Source organism: Solanum stenotomum, chromosome 3 (assembly GCF_019186545.1).
Source record: "Solanum stenotomum isolate F172 chromosome 3, ASM1918654v1, whole genome shotgun sequence".
NCBI lineage: Eukaryota > Viridiplantae > Streptophyta > Magnoliopsida > Solanales > Solanaceae > Solanum > Solanum stenotomum.
In genome coordinates, this window is record NC_064284.1 from 56,260,352 (window position 1) to 56,282,140 (window position 21,789).

Sequence of the window (21,789 nt, forward strand, 5' to 3'; positions counted from 1 at the left end):
CCAGTCTCCCACCCCACCCACGCCCTACCACCCCCAATCCCCAAAAAAAAATTTAAGTTTGTTTTTAAAAAATATTTTCAACTTCAAAAATTCAATTTTTCACCCCTACCCTCAACCCACCCCCCGCACCCCACCCCCAAAAAAATTTAAGTTTGTTTTTAAAATATATTTTCAATTTCAAAAATTATTTTCTACCCTAGTAAAAATAAAAGATATTTCTCAAAAAAAAAAAATCATTCAAAAATCAAACACTAAAAATTTTTTCCGAAAAATATTTTCTACTCACCAACCAAACATGAGAAAATAAGTCAAAAATCAACTTGTTTTCCAGGAAAACATTTTCCTTCATACCAAACACACCCTTAACCTCCTCTCGATCTGCTCTAATATCACGTTGAATTATGTGAACTACTTCATTTAAAAGAATGTTGTTTTTATGTTTGTAGATTGTATTTTCACGGCCAGGCAATGTTGCAGTATTTGGTGATCCTTACAATTACTCCCCTTCAGCTTATTATAGAGTTTAATTTCTCTTTGTTTTGGAATAATTTGGAACTGTCTTATAAATTAATTCCTCAAAACAGCAATAAAAATCAAATTGTGATTCTCTCTTATTGTATTCTGAGGACTTTTCCCATTCTTGCGTTCGGTTTTATTATTTATTTTTTCTAATTTACGCTAAAACCACATGAAGACTTTTGGGAGATTTGGTTTGTAATTCTTTATAAATTTGTTTTAGTTTTATGTTCGTTTTACAAGAGATTTTCATTTTTACATGCGCGTTAGAGTTATGAAAAAAGTTATTTTCATCTATTCAATTTGTGAGTAGTCATAAGAGATTATTCCCTGGAAACTTCCCTGCAATAAAGGGGTGCTTTTAAAGCTGTCAATAATTCGGGGACGAAAATAATAATATTGCGCCAAGTTCAAGGGTGTTTTTAACACTTGTCTCTTTGATGAAACATTATATTAGTGGTACTTGCATTCAAGTCCATTATTAGACTTACATAAAGGATAGCATTCTTCCTTGGTCTTTACATAAAGTCTGTGTACACTCAAAGCTCTCCAAACCTCATTTATGTACGTTTTTGTTGTTGTTGGTCCAAGTATGTAACCTAGGATACTACAACTTCATTTCACAAGACATAACAAATGGGTTAATTGGAGCTTTAGTGTAGGTGTTAAGGTGTGTGCACCTTTACAAATGGGTTCTGCCTTAAAGGGCAACACATCATATTTATAACTTAATTATAGTTTTTCCATTCTATTTTTTATTCAATTTCCCATTTTGTCTTTGCAGTAAAATAAAAGCTATGGAGTTGAAAAAGACTTGCCCTTTTTCTTGTTATGGAACTAAAAAAACAAATTAAAATCTACACATTTACTACATAACTTGTTTTTCAACACAAGCTGTTGTTTCAACAAAGGCGAAAAGGGATTTTATAATTTTTTTTAAATGATGAAAAATTTCAAAGATTATGATATCTTAAGTTGTATATTTATATCATTTTTTTTCAAAAAATATTAATTTCATGTGGATAATAACGTGTGGATAAAAAAATAATTAAAAGAAACTTTTGTTTTCTAAAAAACTAACTAGTATACGTACCCGCGTGTGCGCATATAATATTAAAATATTACTTCTGAGCATTTAAGATTGAAATGTCTTGTTTGGACATGTTAAATGATATTACTTTAGAAAAAAGAAGTTCAACTATTTGTTTTCAATATGCCGTGAAAGGCGAGGATTGTCGTGGAAGGCGAAAATTTTCAGCAGACTCCATTTTTTTACTTTTATATTGTTCCTCAATGAAATATACTTCCTCTCTTCCCACCCCATGCTCACCTCACCCCACCCTCAATCCCTCATAATCAAATCTATATGAATAGAGCTAATGAATCATGTTTTAAATTGTTAATATTGATTTTTATTAGCTTATCACTTGACTTAATACATAATTGTCAAATGTTCTTCTTGTTAATATAAAACAAATCTATTTTGTTGTTCACATCTCTTCAATTTAAAATTTATGGATAATAATATGTGTATTATCTAATTACTTCATTATATTTTTAAAATATTATCTCTCCCCCCTCCCCTGACTCTTCATACATATCTTTCTACAACATTTTTTACTTTTGCTAGTTTGACTTTGAATATTTTTATATGGGTGTGTTACTCGTAATAAGCAATTGAGTTTTTTTATCTTTTATTTTAATATATAAAATGTTGTGTTTAAATTTAAGTTATTTTATATTTTATATATTAATGTTCATTGAATTCTTTATTTATTGAGATTTTAGTTATGTTATATATTTAATTTAAGACTTTGTTCGTTATAATTAAAAAGCACTTTCTCATCTAAGGCGTGCCCTTTAAATTTATTTCATTATAATTTATAACTTCTTTACTAATTTTATTATTATCAGTAATTATAACATTTCTTTATTATGCAACTTTTTAATAGCTTGTCACTTTACCTAATATCACTATTTATTATTTCTTTTTAATTTAGTACAAATAAAAATGAATTATTCTTATTTCTGGAATTTAATTTATTTCTAAATTTTTTTTCTTTTATTCATAATTTTTTCATTGATTAGACTTATCTATCATATTTTATTTAAAATAATAACTTTGTATTACTACAAAATATAAATAGAGACATTGGATGACTATTTATTTTAAATTATAATTCATTTGACTATAAAATATAAATAAAATATTGATTGACAGTTTATCTACTTGCATTTTTATAATAAAAGATTCTTTTTATAAAGTAAAATTAGAATTGATAAATTTAGTTATACAAATGATAAAATGAAATATATTATATAAGAAAACTCTGATATAATTTAACCTTTACAAATGGATAGGATTTAAAATTAAGAAAAAAAGTTATTTTTCTAAAAAGGTTTAAGATAACTACTCTATTTTTGAAAAAAAAAAACATGAGAAAACTAACTTTTTTTCTTCTTCATATTTTTAGAAGAATATAACAATTTAATATCGATTGTAAACATAAAACTCAAATATAAATTAAAACTAGTGCTAAGTATTTGTATATTTGATACGGTCATCAAAATTCAAAGATTTTAAATCTAAAAATAGATTTATTATATAATTTTAAATTATGAAATTTATTGTTATTATTATTGTTATTATTGTTATTATTGTTATTAATGTTGTTGTTGTTGTTGTTGTTGTTGTTGTTCTTGTTGTTCTTGTTGTTGTTGTTCTTGTTGTTGTTCTTGTTGTTCTTGTTGTTGTTGTTGTTGTTGTTGTTGTTGTTCTTGTTGTTCTTGTTGTTGTTGTTCTTGTTGTTGTTGTTCTTGTTGTTGTTGTTGTTGTTGTTCTTGTTGTTGTTGTTGTTCTTGTTGTTCTTGTTCTTGTTCTTGTTGTTGTTGTTGTTCTTGTTGTTGTTCTTGTTCTTGTTGTTGTTGTTGTTGTTGTTGTTGTTGTTGTTGTTCTTGTTCTTGTTGTTATTATTATTACTATTGTTAATATTATTATTATTGTTCTTATTATTATTGTTGTTATTGTTATTATTATTATTATTATTATTATTATTATTATTATTATTATTGTTGTTGTTGTTATTATTATTATTATTAATAATAATAATAATAATAATAATATTGTATATTTATCTTTTAAATTAATAAATCAAATATATTTTATAACATCCGAAAAAAGATAATTTTATGAAATAGTAAAAGTTAATTTAGAGTTCTACTACGTGTGAGTTTCTATTTTAAAGACGATTAAAAAAATTATTTCAAAAGCTTAATGTATTTTCTAATTCAATTACTTTTAATATTTTTATTACAACATTTATTATCCTTTTCCTAAAATTGTCAAGTAGCTTTTCAATAGCTTGATCATCTCCAACCCACCTCTATTTTACTCTCTATTCTCTATATTTAGAAAGTAAAATAGAGAATGGGCTCTCCAACCCCCTCTATATTACTCTCTATCCTCTATTTATAGAGAGGTGAATAGTAGTTCTCCAAATTTGGAGAACTACTATTCACCTCTTTATTTCACTTTTTGATTATTTTAGTATTATTTCTATTGTATCATTCATTAAGTTTTTTATTATTTGTAATTAATTTTTTAATATAATATAACATCTAAATACATATTATTGACAAGTTACTATTTCCGAATTAATAATTTTCTAATTTATTTTTAAAAAAATTGTCACTTTAAATATGTAATTTCAATATTATATGAGACTATTAATTAAGTCTTTAATTGTTGAATTATTTTCTAAGTAATATAACATCTAAAAAAAAATATTATTGATAAGTATACTATTTTCATTCCGAATTAACAATTTTTTCAATTTTTTTTTAAAATTGTCACTTTAAGTATTTAATTTTAAATTATAATTATTTTTCACTATGAAGAATACACAAAATCTACAAGATAATTCAAACAATTTACTTTTATGTTATAGTGATAAATTATTAAACTACACTTTTTTAATGAGCATGAAAATACTTTTTGCAAATGTTCAAATGGAATAGGGGAAGTAAATTAGTACACGAAATAATTAGATACAAGATGAAATTGTTGATTTAAACAATTTTTAGCTACACATAAAAAAATATGAACAAAAAATTACTCATTTTGAACTCCGTAATGCATTAATAGAGCATTATGGGAGCAACATAACAGTCTTGAAAGTCGAGTATTTATGTAAAATTTAAAATTAAATTTTACGATAATGCATTATTTATTATGTAATTGTATTTCATCTATGATTTCACTTTTATTTGAATTGATTGTTAGTATGTATTATACATAATATTTGTTGGACTTTATTTTATTTAGAAATTTAGAATAAAATATAATTTTATATTTAATGAAAATTTTGAAAAGAATAAAATTTATATCACACGAAGATTATATAGATTATAGGGTAATTATTTTTTTTTTAAATGATATATATTATGAAATAAGAAAATAAAAATGAAATAGAAATAATAATATAATATTGAGGAGAGAGAAAAAGATTTTTTTTTTTAGAGAGTAAAATAGAGAATTGGGTTGGAGCTGGTTGTCTGAAAAAATAGAGAAATTTATGTTTGGAGATGCCCGTACTTGGCTTAACCACATTGCAAACTACTCTCCTTTATTATATAAAAATAATATATAGATAGATAACATGTAGGTGAATGAAAGGAATTTAAAAAAGGGAGAAAATATTTTAACTAATGAAACATGAGTTTTGAAAAATGTTTTTTTATCCCTTGAAAGTAATAGGCAAGTTGCACTATTCATGTCAACAATGACTCCGTGGCCCAATGGATAAGGCGCTGGTCTACGAAACCAGAGATTCTGGGTTCGATCCCCAGCGGAGTCGAATATTATTTTTGCCACACTAACTAACATTATGAAATTAGTTACACAATTCATCTTTAATCCACCTAAATAGGTCAATATTTTGTTAATTCATTGTTAGTCTGTCGCTAAATAATATTAGCCATGGTTTTTTGTTGTTTAATTCACCAAAGTTTTGTTTAGCAGTGAATTGCATTCTAATGGTTAATCCAAATCCAATTATCCAGGAAGATGCGTGCATCCATTTAACACTTGTATGAATAATAATTTGTGTTTGTTAAATAAGTGATAATTGTATTAAGGAATTTTGACTTAATGAACATTTTGTCTAATTTTTCCAACTATTTAATTAGTAAGATAACTTGGCTGTTACTACTGCAGATTTGATTTTGAAGATAAAAATACACATACTCAATAATTGTACAAAAAGATTAAAAAATGAAGATTGTCTAAAAGATGTCTAAGCCAATGGAATTGGTTAATATGGGAGGTAAAAATACTGTTACATTTTGCCTAACAAGTAGACTTGAAAATAATTACAAATATCAGAAAGTTGGATATGTGTTGAAACGAACACCCATCCAATCTATAGGCAAACTAAACATTATCTGGCCAGAATTCCCTAAAGAATGCTCGCTCAAATTCTCTCTCTTGCATGCGCTTCTCAAACTCCACTACTTTCTTCATCTTTTTAGACATCCCCTTTGTTTTCTGTAAATCACAAAGTGTACCATCATCAGCTCTTTAATACGCAAAAATAAATAAAAGGGCACAAATTCAGTGCAAAAACTAATACACAAAGAGGACATCCATCAACATAAACACTCGCAATGGAGTCAGACCTAAAACAAAGACATACCAGCACCAATTCGAATATGAATTCTACACCTCCAAAATACTTATATCCATATTTCATCCTTCAAATTATCTAATCGACAAAATACTGCTTCGAAATTATTATTTTTTTACAATGCTAACTTGAGTATTAAAGAAAAGATAATGCCAAACCATAAATACAGAAAGGATAGCAGATTCAACTATGAAGAAATTAGCTAATTTAAATTTCCAGATTTTACCCGTTTTGCATGACATAGTTGGCAAATTAATTAATTCGCACATCATCAAACTTAACTGAGTAGGTTCAGATCTACTCCCTCTTCAGAGTGGTGAAAGCAATAGAGAAAAGATGTATTCTTTGGTAAAATATCCGGAGAAATCCGTTTGTGGCCCGCCCTTTGAACCAATCACAGCATTCTAAACTCGGTGGATAATGGGTTCGCCCCTCCAACCTTCTCCACTTAAATACCGGGCTTCGCTTTGCATGGTGTGGGGCTAAAATATCCATTTTTATTTGACATACTTCTATTGTATTCCATTCAGTGAAACAGATTTTCGTTAACCTTGACAACATAAACTTACTAAATTTAAGAGTTTTCTATCCTCAACTTCCTCCCTGATTCCACTTCTAGAGAAGTCAAATTCCAAATGGTCTAGTAATCCAGACAAATTAGTTATCAGTGCTCAGTTTTCCTTCAATCTCAATGAAAGCACTCACTTGATCCAAACCCTCAATCTTTGTATGCACAATTCGATGAAGGAGTACTCGTTCAAGCCATCGCTACAAGGAACCCTCTTTGGGGGCCTTTGGACAGCATACTCGTGCAGGCCAACGCTAGAGGAAAAAGTTTTGCCGCTCCAATCATGGTCGAAAGTAAAGAAGCTTTAGTTCTTGACCGTATTGCTTGAGCAATAGGGGTTGTGGCTTCACCCCCCTGACTAGTTCTATATATACAAACAATTTTTCTTTTAACCGGTAACTTTTCTATATATACAAACCTTCGATGGGAACTTTTTTCCCGTTCCCAAATATTTGCTCAAGTCTTGAGAGTTTCAAGAACCCTTCAACCCAATGTTCAACCTCATTAACTAAGGTAAGATATAATCGATATTTGTAATTTAAATACAAGCTATAACACAACTATGCTCAAGATGCTTCTTAGGAGCATCGCATGGGCAGTGCTAAGCAAGATTGCTAACACTCTTTTTAGCTGGGAGGAAGCTGGAGCTGGAGCTAGGGACAAAGAGAGATGGAGGATCATCCCCTCATGTATGGACAATTTGGAAAGAAATTAATGATAGATGTTTTGAGGATAGGTGCACCAAAAGATTAAGCTAAATTGTTTTGTTATTTTGCTTTTGGTGTACTAAATTGTACTCTTGGTATACAGAATCAATCCTAGATGTGCTACATACGATTTAGGTTTGATCAATTTTTGGCATACTTTGTATCTAATCTCACTCTTGTAAATATGGTTTTTCAGTACTACATGAGTACTGGCTTGAATACAAAATGTTACTTGATTCAAAATAAAGTATTAAAATCAAATGAATGTGAATTTCTAGATTTTCAAAAAATTGCAATTATAACAATTTCAACGTAAAGTATTGAATTTTAAGGGTTGGCAAAAGAGGAAACTCTACTACTACATTTTTATAGGCCAAACCCATCGGTGGCCACCTAAAATTGGCACTAATTTTCACTTAGACACCTTAACTAAGTTTCGTTCATTTTAGACACCTCATGTCATGCCCCACTATGTCAATTTGACACTTTCTGCTGAGATGGCATAGCAAGTGTGATACACTCACTGGATGCGCGTGAGAGCCTCATTTTACCAATTTTTTTTTTTGTTCTTCTTCTTCCCCATTTTTTGGCTACCATTTTCCAAGCTTAAACTCTTTTCATGGTGAAATAAATTTGACAATGCCACAAACAAAAAGTGAATTCTAGCGCCCATAAATTTTAAGCTTAAATACTTTCACTTATTTTGTTGTCCTTCTTCCTCCTCAAAATAATTTGAGAAAAATCAACATAAATTTTAAGAAGAAAAAAACACTCAGAAATGGCAAGAAATCATATTTTCAATCATCAAATCCTACATTCACAACAAACAATCTTAGCGTTCCAATCCATTTGTATGCCTTCTCACATCATAATCACGGAAAAAGTCCAAATCAAATAGATAAGCTATATAATTTTTAGTAGAAAGATTGGGACTCCATATTTATGTACTAATGCAACAATTTTTTATTTGCATTGACCTAGAAATCCAGCAAAAAAGGAAAAAAAGAAAATCCCCGAAAAAGGTCAAGCAAATGCATTACCATATTCACCAAATCAAGCATTCAAACATCAATCTATTAGAAGAAAGACGTTCTTATCTCACAACATTCACAAAGTAACAAAAACAAACAAAAAAAAGCTTCTTCTTTTGACACATTTGGGTGGAAGAGGGTCGGGGGTGGTGGTGGGTGGAGAAGAAAATCTGGGTGAGAGAGAGGGGTTGGGGTTTGAGGTGGGGGTTGGCGTGGGGTAGTGGAGAAGACAATTTGGGGAGGAGGTGTGCGTATAATTTTCTTTTTATTAAAAGTGTTTTTTTTTAATTATTTAGTTAAAGAAATGCCACATGTCAATGAGTCATCATTGGTAGTTTTTTTCCTACTCAAAATTCATCATTTAATAATTATTTTCCCGGTATATGCCACATGTCTTTATTTAATTTGTCACTTTGACACAACATCAGCGAGTGTGTTACACACACCTTACAAATTTGGCAGATTGTCGAAAAAGTATCAAAATGACACAATTGGGCATGACATGAGTGTCTAAAATGAACAAAGCCTAGATAAGGTGTCTAAGTTAAAATTGATGCCAGCTTTAGGTGGCCACCAATGGGTTAGGCCCATTTTTATATAATTGTGTTCTAATGAAGTTGTCGAACATAGCTATGGAATAAAATTGAAATTTGAGCTAGCTATTCGATGAGCTCTAGAAATGGGTCTTGAAAGGGGACTTTTTGTGGGAAGATGATGATTAATGGTGATGGGTTAACACCAATTATATTGGTTTATGTTTGCCAGGATTCTAATGGACTCAATAATCCTAATGTTCAACAAATTGAAGTTGGAATTCAAGGACCAATCCCAAATGAAAATGTGGGATTTTGGCAACTTTAGGCTCAATGTCAAGTACTAAAGACCAAATAAGTCAAATAGATTGGATATAAGATGTTGATACATATGCAGTTTCAAAAAAAAAATTATCAGTTTCAAAAAAAAGATGTTGATAAATATGAGTTGTTTTAGTATAATTGGGAAGATCGGTACAACACTTAGTTTTCTTAGAGCGTCTTTGAGGTACGTCAAGCTCTAAATTATCTTACGAGTTTTCAGACTACTCTATGCCTTCGAACATGTATTAAATCAGATTCCATACGCTTGCAGGACAAGCTTGCATGGTTCGTTCCATGGTTGACCCAAAATGATGACATCCCCTAAAAGACAAAATCTTAAGCTTGAGAAAAATGTTTTATTCTTATATAAATCCTTGTGCTAATTGTGTGAGGGACCATATTATTTAAATATCTCTCATGACTTGTAGTTGTTGATTACGAAACTCATGACATCTTTGATATGATAAAATAATGATTCCTTTTCTTGATTATTAAAGAAGAAATGAAATGAGCCTTTGGTGCTATCAAAGAAGGGAGTACCCACACATCTATTGGACTTCATTTGCATCTCAATATATTAATTTGATGTTCAGTAAACTTTCAAGGAAAACCCCTTCACTACAATCTTTGCTAGGTCAATTTGATGTTCCAACTGTGTCATCATCCATCTCTGGTGACAATCTTTGAAATCAAACCCTTTCTCCACCGATATTGGGATTGTGATTTTGATTTCGTCTCTTTGTATTGATATCTCATTCGGACAGTCCCCACCATCTCCTGCAATCTGGATTCACACCCACTTGAGATGATTCTTTAGATTTGTCTCTTCTTCAGTTGAGACCCAACCACCGCAAACATTTCCAATCTCTTTGAACCTTGAGACCATAGATGTAACAGCACACCCATGGCTTTAATCCAAGTGCTACTAGATTTTTTATCGAAAGGGGAGCATCCGATTATTGGGTTCCACAAAGTAGCCTAATTTTGCTCTTCTTCCATCTCCATTCCCTATGCATAATTAGCTCTGCCATATTCCGGTTCGAAAATTTGAAAAGGAGCATACTATTATCCGTTTCGTTAATGTTGACCCCAAAAGTTGTATTCCATGTAATTGCGTATCACCTTTTGATATGTGAGATTGTCGGACTCTCTGTTTCTCCCTCAGGGAAGGATGCAACAATGCATCTCTTGAAAAGGACAGTGTCTTTGGTTCTACGAGGCACTGTGACATTAATGTCTCCTTTGCTGGATGAAACTAATGAAACACGGAAGATGTCAGAATGCCATTTACTCTCCCCTGCGACGTTAACATTAGAGAGATCTTTCGTAACAAGTTTGGGTTGTTCTAACAACAATTCATGGTTGGAGCATCGTATGAACCTTCCTATCTAAATGCTATCTCATTCCACCCTGCACTTAAGGCTAGTTCTGGGATAATGATTACTGATCTTCTAGCCCATGAAGTGATAGAATGTTCATGTATCTACAGTGTCCATTAACTTTCCTAGAGCAAAAAAATATCTGATAATTTATCCTTGTTCTTCCATCTCCTTATCGTCATTTTCTCACCTTTAGAAGCTTCTTTGAGTATGTTGCAGATCCATTTCATGACCTTCGTGCTCATTACTGATCTTCTCATCATGTTTCGGCTTCTCTCTACCCATTCGTACCATGTGACCCTACCCACTGTCCGCTAATGTCGAAGGATTTAAATACAGCATTGAAATGTCTTGGGCTGTCAAGAAAAGAAAGAAAGAAGAAAAGGGGCTTGGAGGTACCATAGAATATGGTGGCTCACAGACAAAAGAAGGTTTTTCCGGCTAAGAACACCGAAAAAGGGATGAATCCCTCCTAGGAAGTAGGAAAGAGAGAGTTCTCAAGGAATGCGTCTGAGAGCATTTTAAAGCTTAAGTAAGCAAAGATGAGAGAAGAACATCTTAGGGTTCATGCTTTTTTTAAAAAATGGCAATTGTTTCTATTTCTGTAGAACAGTATACAGGTTGTACTGAAAATCATATTTACACAAGGAACTCTAATAATACAAACCTATCCCTATAATGAGTTTTTTTTTTTTTTGAAACTTGGTAACTTTGTATTATAACACAATAGTACATGGGTAGTACTAAACCTTATATACAGATGAACTCCAAAACTCCACTGTTCTAAATCTAAATTGAGTCTAAAACTTCAACTATAGAGATAGTTTCATTTGAGTATAATTGATTGAACCAAAAACATAACAACAAAATGCAATTGAGTTTAACTTTCTGCATACTATTTTGTATGCTCTCAAAACACCTAGAATTTCTCTCTTTCCAGTTTGCCCACCAGATTGAAGCAGGGATAATTCTCCATCTAGTTCTATCTTTAGCTCACTCTTGCCTCCTCCCAACTTTTTAGGGCTTCAGTAATTCTCCTGGCATAGTTCAGGATATGCCTTTGAGACTCAAGTGAATATATGAATAACTTTGGTTATTCATGTATTAGTTTTATACCATGTTTGGTTTGTAAATAGAATAAAAGTTATTCATATATTAATTTTATACAATGTTTGATTGGTAGGTTTCAAATGTTGTATAAAAGCTATACAATGTTTTTGGTTGTGTTTTAGTGATTCCTCATGATTAATACTTCATAACTTATGAGGAAATCTATGTATAATTTTATGCAGGGTAGAAGATGGAATAAGTTATGTGGATATTAGTTATACATAGATTAAAATAACAAAAATCCTTATTTACCCCTTCTTTTTTTCCATAAGGATAGCTTGGTTTAGGGACAAATTACGTAGGGACCCAGTAATATATAAATGAGTAATAGTTATCTGTAGTTGAATTATGGATATAATATTTACAAATTAATAAGCAATTATAATTATAATTTAAAATATTTATTTATATCTTTAAATAATAAAAAGTATTCTTACAATAATTCACAAAGTGGCATTTTAGGAAGCAGCAATCACTGCCTGCTTCAGTTGTTTTCTCCTTTCTCTTTGACAATACTTAATTCTCTACATTATCAATAATTTCTCCGGTTTTTATAAGGTACTGGATTCTTTAATTCACTTTTTTTTTTAATTTGTGTATTTAACGTGATTCAAGATTAGAAAAAAAAAATATTTAATCAAATATCAATTCCTATAATTTTATATACTAAACCAGATTATAATTACTTGATGGGTCATGTATATAATAAATTTATAACAAATCAAACTTTCAATAAGAAATAATTCATGTATTTTTATTCCTACATAACTAATACCTACATAATTAATATTTGCATAACTAATACCTGCATAACGTATTCCTACTTTATACCTGCATTACTTTTTCCTACATAACTAATACCTACCTAACTTATTTCTACATAACTAATACCTGCATAACTCTAACCAGTAACCAAACGGCCCCTTTATGGTTTAAGGGGGGAGTACTTCAAGCCATAAGGCAAAAGAAGTAGCTACCACTCGATCCCTAATTGATGAAGTTGAGGTGGAAGAACAAGATGATAAACAATATGATGTTGATTCATTTGTGTTCTGGTTTTGATTTTACTCGTCTTTGATCAGATTTTTTGCTATCAACTTTGTAGTTTTAAAATTGAAAGATTTATCTCTATATATTTATTTTGTTGAGTCCTTTATAATTTAGTTGTTTACTTTTCTGTGCAAGGTTTATTTTGCCATAAACTTCAATGAATCGAGCACTTCGCTTCACACTCTATACGAATCAAACCCTTGTCACTTAGCGCTTCACACTTTCAAAAGGACTAGGGAATAAGAAACATACATTGTATGTAATTAAATCTATCCCCGTTACGAAATGTGATACTATTCTGTTCTTTGTTTGGTTACATTTTTTTATTCAGGTAAAAGTTATACTAGTGTTTTTATATCGAAATCTTGGTATTATTTCATGCCACACCTAATGTGGGATAATAATCCAAGAATTAGCTATTTATGATAAAATATCAAACTTGATCTTTTGCCAAAGTCCTTTCCTTTAACTATCCCGTTAGCGTCTTTGATCGCTCGGTCATCTGCTAATTCCACACAAATCAATATTGAGAAGCATGTGCCCATCACTCCGGTGAAAGAGAGGGCACTCGTCAAAGTCAGCCCCATCTTAGGTAGGTTCAACTACCCGCAATGCAGATAGCTTTCTCAAAGGTCAAAATTAAATGAATTATCCAAAAAACTTACATAGTTTAAAATAAAGCATGTGTTAGATTATACATCACACATCCTATTTTCATGCAATGTTCAAAACAAATCATAAGTACTAGATAATCAAAGGATAATAAATCTCCGCATTGAAATCACAACATAAGATTGTTCACAAACTAATTGACCCCTAAGTTTCCACAACATTTATTTCTTACTTGCTCACATGGACTAGGGCAAAGGAGACAGTGATATAAATGGAGAAAAAAAATCAATATTCATATCAACAGTAAAAGTGGATTCTGCTAAAATTATATTCTAGCCTGGTCAAAAAAGCCTCCAATGATATGAGTTCCAAACAGTGCAATACTGGCACTAGGGAATTTTCCGGCAATCAAAAAGAAGAAATATAAGGGCTACAGAATCTGTTTTCTCATCAATGAAAAGATAAGCTCTGTGAAAATCTACAGGTTCATTATAGCATCTCATGTTAATGAGTCCAGAATAGTAGTGCTCCATGCTTCTGTTAGGCGAACTTCTTATTTGGTGCTTTACATAACCACACCACGAAGAGCCAATACCAAGAAATCTAGGTGGGGTTTTAAAACTATTTTCTACAACAATCAACTTTATGGCAAAGCCAGACATTAGATCATCTCTATTTCAGCCAAATGACCTTTACTAGTTCCCAAGCCCTATTGTAGGCTAATAAACCCTTTCCTACATCACCTTCCCTCCCCAAAAACACAGCTCCTTTAAAGAAGTACAAAATTGTTGCACTAACAAACATCAAGCACCTTTTATCACACTTGCCAACGGTATCTATCCCCATTGCTGAAGAGATTGAGAGGATCATAGGTATAAGTATTTGTGTTTAGAACTTGTAAATACATGTCATACGTCTACTAAAGCTTCCAAACATAAAGAGCAAATAGCTTTAATAGCATCAATTTGAAACAAATGCTAAATTATGCATTCAGAGGAATGGAAACTTACACTCTCTTTGTCCCCATCCTTTAAGATCTTCCTGTCAGAAAAATGTCCGGGACTTTTTGGGTGCACTGCTGCCTTCTTTGGCCTCTCTGCTCCCAATCCTCTCTTATTTTTCTTGATATAAGCTGGCACAGGTTCCAATCTGCCCTGTTGAGGCCACAAACAGATCAAAAACATTCATTGCAACATTATGCAACTGAAGATTCCAAATACAGATATATTACCTACACCATGTTTTATAGAAAAAATGAATGACCAGGCCATAATATAGGCAATGCCTGTCAAATTTCTTTTCTTAGGGGAAGATGGTCGGTGCATGGGAATAATGAAACACTGATGCATTTACCACACTATGCATCAACATAGACCCACTATCAAGTACATGAAAAAAGAGGAAGGAAATAAAGATTTATTCCCTTTTTTTTTTTTGATAACAAGAGTAATCCGCAGTTGCTACCCTTTGGATGCGCACAGGGTAAAAACCCCGCTCCTATGCAATAGCTCCCAAACCACACCGGAGATGTAACCCCGCACAAAGCAAGCCTGGTGTGACGAGCTCGACCCTATTTGAGTTTCCAAGCAGGTATATGGAAGAACAATCTTTCAAGAGGGTTGATTTTGGAAAGCATACAGGTCAACCTAGAGAGTGGTGGGTCGGCTGTGCACCAGCACATCAGAAGCAAATCCCGACTTGAATTAGGGAAATAGGGCTACCACTTCGTCTGTGGTCCACTTTTACACTAAAATGGTGGGATTAGCCATCTCATATAGAAGGTGGGATAGCTAATCCCATAGGATATCCCACCATTATACCAAAGGACCCCTAAGAGAGTATGAATTTAACAAAGGAAATCAAACCAATCCCCATTTTAAATGCACAAGAAAAAATTCATCTTCCACGTTTAACCATCTGATCAGATTCAGTCACAGAACAGGTGTTTCAGTTAATAAAAAGAGAAGGCAATCTGAAGAAACAATGGAATTGCAAAAGCCTTGTATAGACATGGAACTTAAACAACAGAATAGGTCAAAGTTTTTAAACAGGAAGGCAAGGAAAAGGGTACCTGTTCAGCAATGCCAAGTCCAGTTCCTTCTCTCCAGCCATGTTTTTTTAACAACTGCAACGAGTCATGAGCCAGGTAAGTATGTATGAGTTAAACACCAACAAAAACAAAATACGCAACTGATATTGTGTTTCACATAAAAGGAGAGAAAGAAGCGAACCTTAAAACCAAGGTTGGAGGAATCGATAGGAATGGAAGTTGAACAACTCATTCCTTCATCCGATCCCATAACTCACTCCGCGCGCCAAACCCTACAACAAAAATCAACAATCACCAAATTTCTTTCTTTACAATTCCTTTTCCTTCTCTCGAATTCAGATAGGGCTGGTGCCGGCGATGCTCTCCAGATTTTGTCAAACCCACAAACTCGACTGCGAATTTTAGTAATCAATACAGGACAGATTTAAAATTATTTTATTAGGCCATTAGTTAGCAAAATTGATAAAATATAATTTTAGCAGATTTTAACTTTTTTCCTTTTAAGTTTTTACCATTAATAGAGGTTTAATCAATAATTGAAAATAAACTCAAATTAAATCCTAACCTTTAAAAAGTAAAAAAATAATAATGTGGCACCATCTAAAGCTTCGTTGACAAATATGGGAGGGAACCCGCTCCATTCTACACCCTCATAATTTTAAAAAATTTAGGCTTGGACCCGTCCGCCTCGCTCCGCATAGCCTTACACCTACACTGCACCGCCCTATTGCCCTCCCTAAATACACATATGAGTAATTTCCCTAAGCAGTCACCCATGCTTGAAAAATTGCCTAAGAATATTTCTTTTAGGACTACAATATCACTCAACTATTCCTATATTCCTTAAAATATACTTGACACAATAAAAATATTTTTCTCTCTAAAACAACATGTCACATTATTCCCTTTTTTAACAATAAATTTTTTTAACTCTTTTAAATCATTCATATTTTATACTCAATAAAAATTATTACTTTTCCATATTGTAAAAAAGAAAAAGTGAATCTTTATTGTTGTTAAAAATATCATGTCACATTTTTAACTCTCTTTACTTTTAAGAAATTTACTTGTTTTTATTTATCATATGAAAAATAAAGTTGTATTTGTATTATCTATTTTATTATATCAAGAGAAAGATAGAAAGAAACTTTATTTTTACTTTTCGTAAGAACTTTTCCGTCTAAATTGTTTCTCATTTTTAGTTGTTCACTTTAGCATATCAAGAGAAAGACAATTTATTTTTCTATTATTACGTTTAACATTAATTATTTATTCTAAATCATAACTCAAACCATTCATTTTTTAAGTTCTTAGAGAACGTGTAACGTGCACATTAAAAACAAGTAAAAGTGAACGAAAAAACAAAAAGCAAAAAAATGGTGTTGAAGAATAGTTTTCACGTACTCATCAAAAATCATGAGTATTGTATCAACTAACTCATTTTACAGACTTTTTTTCCTAGCAACTATTTCCTTCGTCCATTTTTATTTATTCATTATATAATAAATGATTATTCATTTTTACTTGTTTACTTTAGAAAATCAAGAGATAATTTATCACTTAATTCTTGATTCACTCTTATTATTAACTAATTTCTCGAATTCAATTTCTATTATATGTTTTCTCTCTTTAAGATTGTTATTCCTCTTTCATATTTAGAAAGATAAAATTTAATGTTGTTCATATTTGACTTTTAAGTACTTCTTCATATTAAATTAAATTACCTTATTTGTTAGAATAAGGGAGAAGCACTAATTATCCTTTTTACCTCAGAAGCTAGAAGACTAAAGCAAAATATAATTTCAACCTAAAGCTATCAAGGAGGCTCTACTTTGTAAACTACACACGCATTAAGTTATTAAAATCTAATTAAAAATAAAATAATCAAATGTTAGTCATATTATTGAAAATTACTCATGCAAAAAATTGCAAAAATTGTTGGAGAGACATGCCCCATACCTTATTTGTATTGGCGCAATTTCTACTAAAAGTTCTATTTAACGGTCTGCAAAAGCATCACTTGTTGTTTATACCTGAGATTAAAAAATTACATCATAGGTTCATAAAACAAATTTTTAGCAGTATATTTTCATGTGAGAGATCAAACACTTAAACATCAATTTAAGAATATAATTTGAATGATAGTAAAAAATGAAGAAACTAAATATAAAGAAATTCTTGAAAGAACATATGATGCGAGTTTTATGCTCTTTAAATCAAATTCAAATGTACAGTATTGTCATTAGAAGACAATGTGTTAGAGAAAATATGTATCTGAGGAATAAAAAAATATGAATTGTTGGAAATATATGTAAGTTTCTTTAAAAAGATTGTTATTAATGAATAATTGACTTTTCATTTGCTTTCATATTTAGAATTGTAATTTATTGTGATTATGTTGCTTAAAAGAGTATAATGGTGATAGTAATTGAAGAGAGAGACATGTAGGTTATAGTTTTTGGTATAAAAACGTTATAACTTATAGGTATAGTGATTTCTTGAAGAGTTAAAAAAGCATTCAATTTTAATGGTGATTTCTTGAAGAGTTAAAAAATCATTCAACTTTAATAGTGATTTCTTGAAGAGTTAAAAAGTCATTCAACTTTAATGGCTTCACACTTATAGAATAATAATTAATTAATAATAATATGATATTGATAATTAAAAAATTGAAGGGCATTTTCGTAATCCAACTTTAGACTAAGCACCTTCTCACTTATAATATGACTAGATAATGTGGCCCGTGCCAATAATATAAATGGTATGTTTTGGGGCTAATAACCGAGTTTTTGAAGCGATTGTTTGTGTGGATAAAGGAATAAGTTTTTTTTATCACAAACATGTACTTTCTTTAGCGCTATTTAAGGCATAATAAGAGTACCCACATACAACAATTTTGAAATATTTTATGTTGTCAATTATCATGATTTATAGTATTTTTACGATAGATTCACTTCAAGAATCAGTGGAATTTTTTGTATTTTTTTCAAATTATCATGATTTATAGTAATTTTACGCAATTTTTAAATATAAAAAATAAATAAAAAATAAGACAAATAAATTAAAATGGACCCAATATATGTAATTTTTGTTGTCTCAATTTATGTGACACAAATAAAATTTGGAGAGTCGTCTAAATTTTCATATTTTTTTAAAAAATATTTTAAGTTATTAATTATTGTGATTTATAATATTTTTATGTAACTTTCAAATAACGTACATTACTGGTCACTTTGTCCTAATTTATGTGATACGGATAAAATTACAAAATAACCCTTTTAAAATGTCTTTTAGATATTTTAAGTGGTTAATTATTATTATTTATAATACTTTTTTGGTAATTTTAAAATGATATGTGTTATTTTTTTTGTCCCAATATATGTGAGCCTGATAGAATTCTGAGAGTCAACGTATTGTATTATATAGCTTTTAAATATTTTAAATTGGTAATTATTGTAATTTTTAATGCTTTCTAAGTCATTTGTAAATGATATATGTTGCTTCCTTGATTGGGACTTTTCCATTTGTGACACATATATATAGATATTTGGTGCCCGTGCCAGCACGGGCCCAATAAATATTAATTTTTTTTGTTTTAATTTATGTGATATAAATGGAATTTGAAGATCAGTCGATTTTTTATATGTTTTCTTAAAAATATATTTGAAGTTATCAAATTGTTGTGATTTATAGTATTTTTGCGTTAGTTTTGAATAATATAGGTTACTCATGTTTCAATTCACGTGAATAATCATAAATATTTTCAGTTGTTAATTTATTGTGAATTCTGGAAATTTTGACGTTATTTTCAAATAGTACATGTTACTTATTCTATTCCAATTAGTCAACCAAATTTCTTATATGATTTAAAAATATTTTTAATTGCTAATTATTGTGATTTATAGCATCTTTTATGTAACTTTTAATAATATATAATTTGTTCAAATTCATATGACAATGATAAGATTTCAAGAGTCAACGCAATAAAAATTTAATTTTTTTAAAAAGTTGTACCTCTAATATATTTTGTAGCTAAAATATATTCTCTCCGTCCACCTGTATTTGTCATGTTGCGCTTTTTGAAAGTCCATTTGACAAATTTTCACAGTTAAATCAGATTGTATTAATTCAATATTTTTAAAAAAAATTAAATATGCAAAATCTATACAAAAAGTACTATAAATTGTTATTTTTTGCCTATGAATATGATGAAAAAACACATTGTAAAATATTAGTTAAAATTCTTATAGTTTGACTCTAAAAAGGAAATCATAACAATTAAAAGTGCATAGAGAGAGTAATAAATAGGTAATTAAATTTCAAGAAGTTTAAAATAAAAGGTTGAAAAAAAGAATTAGATAAACAATATATATTAAAAATTGAAAACCCCAAATGAGGTCAGACTTTTTGGCTAATAAAGTAGTAGGTAATTAATGGTAGTAATATAAATTTTAAAGTACAACCATAAAAGAAGAATATACAACACTATGAAGCACATATCATCCAACACTTGACATGTGATAAGTAATAGATATTCCCACTTATTACATATAGTAATAATAAATATTCCCACTTATTATATATAGTAATAGTAGATATTCCCACTTATTATATATAGTAATATATGATTATAGTCACTTGTCAACAAATTTTTCAAAACATTAAATTTATTATATTTAGATAGTGATATAGTAAAATTATCATTCTATTTATTATTTCAAATGCGTTAAATTAATATTGGACAAGTAAAGAAGTAAAGATGGCCGGAGGGAGTAGAAGCTAAATTTCCTGGGAGACTCTAGAACTAAAGTAAATATAATAAGCGCGGTTAAAAAATATTATTGTTAGAAAAAAGAATAATGTGGCATGACATCTCATTAAGGCCTCATTTGTTTTCACTAAGACATCTGAATCTGAATGATTAAGATCTTGTTTGTAGATCTGAACACTAAATAATTAAGACTGCTTGTTTTTAAATATCTGAATATATATATATATATATATATATAAATAGAGAGAGAGAGAGAGTAAATATTATAATTCAAATAAAATAATATTTTAATAGCACATTCACAAAATATTAAAAAAATATCATTCTTTGATAAACGTTAAGATATTTGAATTATAAATAAATATCTTATGTTTGACAAAAAAAATGGACTACATATATAAATTATAATAATAAAAATAATTCTTAGAAAAAATAGTCATCTTTTTTGAAAAAAATAATTCAACACAAATTAATCTTAAATAAATAACTGAAATATCTCTATGTTCTATAATTGTGTTTGTCCATGTACTCTTTTCTAAAATAAATAATGAACATTGATATATCAAATGTCTTAAAACAAATTTATAAAGGCATTACCGTCCGATTTCAAAAACACATATTTATGAAGTTGTTTTGCACTTTAATTTTAAAAAAAATTACAATAAATTTTATCAATTCTTGATAAACAAGTATTAAGAACAAAAATTAAAAGTTTAAGGGAAATAATTTTGATAACTAATAAAGTTAAAGAATGGGAGAGGCTTGAATTTTTTTTGAAGAAAAAAATATGGAGCACAATTTTTTTCGAAAATAAAAGTATTTTTAAAAATGTGTGAATGAGAATAAAACTCTGTCACAAATCTAATTCATCTAAATCCATTTTAAGTAAAAAAATAAATAAACACACTTAATGGACTAATGTCTTAACCATTTAGATTCAGACCTCCATTAAGTGCAAATAAATGAGACCTAAGAGTGTTTACATTGCACATTATTTAAAAACTTAAAGAAAGAATGATTTAATTAATGTTAAACATAATAATAAAAAATAAATTGTCTATCTCTTGATATGTTAAAGTGAACAACTAAAAATGAGAAATAATTTGGAATGAATAGTATGTACTAAAAGTAAGAATAAAATTCATTTTTATTTTTCTGTTGATATGATAAAATAGAAATACAAATGCAACTTTATTTTTAATATAATAAACAAATAAAAGTAAATTTATTAGAAGTAAACGGAGTTTTAAGATGTGACATGACATTTTTAATAACACTAAATTATTATTTTAACAATATGGGAAAGTACTAATTTTTATTGAGTAAAAAATACGGATGGTTTAAAGAGTTAAAAAATCTATTATTGACTAAAAAATACGGATGGTTTAAAGAGTTAAAAAATCTATTATTAACAAAAGAGAATAATGTGACATGTCATCCCATTAGGAGAGATA

At 29.6% G+C, this 21,789-nt stretch overlaps 1 protein-coding gene, 1 non-coding gene and 1 pseudogene across 2 annotated transcripts; 2 read left to right on the forward strand and 1 right to left on the reverse strand.

Moving 5' to 3' along the window:
- The window catches only part of LOC125858620 (uncharacterized), a 17,670-nt pseudogene extending 17,031 nt beyond the window's left edge, over nt 1-639 (forward strand).
- A 4,660-nt stretch (nt 640-5,299) lies between these two features.
- TRNAR-ACG (transfer RNA arginine (anticodon ACG)) lies at nt 5,300-5,372 on the forward strand. Its single transcript has one exon. It is a non-coding gene; the product is annotated as a tRNA-Arg (tRNA).
- Nucleotides 5,373-5,807: 435 nt separating this feature from the next.
- Nucleotides 5,808-15,969, reverse strand: LOC125859537 (uncharacterized). Its single transcript, XM_049539305.1, has 4 exons — nt 15,746-15,969; nt 15,586-15,639; nt 14,525-14,668; nt 5,808-6,061 (listed from the first exon to the last, which is right to left on the reverse strand). The coding sequence occupies exons 1-4, from the start codon at nt 15,812-15,814 to the stop codon at nt 5,948-5,950; spliced, it is 381 nt and encodes a 126-aa protein (XP_049395262.1). The 5' UTR covers nt 15,815-15,969; the 3' UTR covers nt 5,808-5,947.
- Between the last annotated feature and the right edge of the window lie 5,820 nt (nt 15,970-21,789).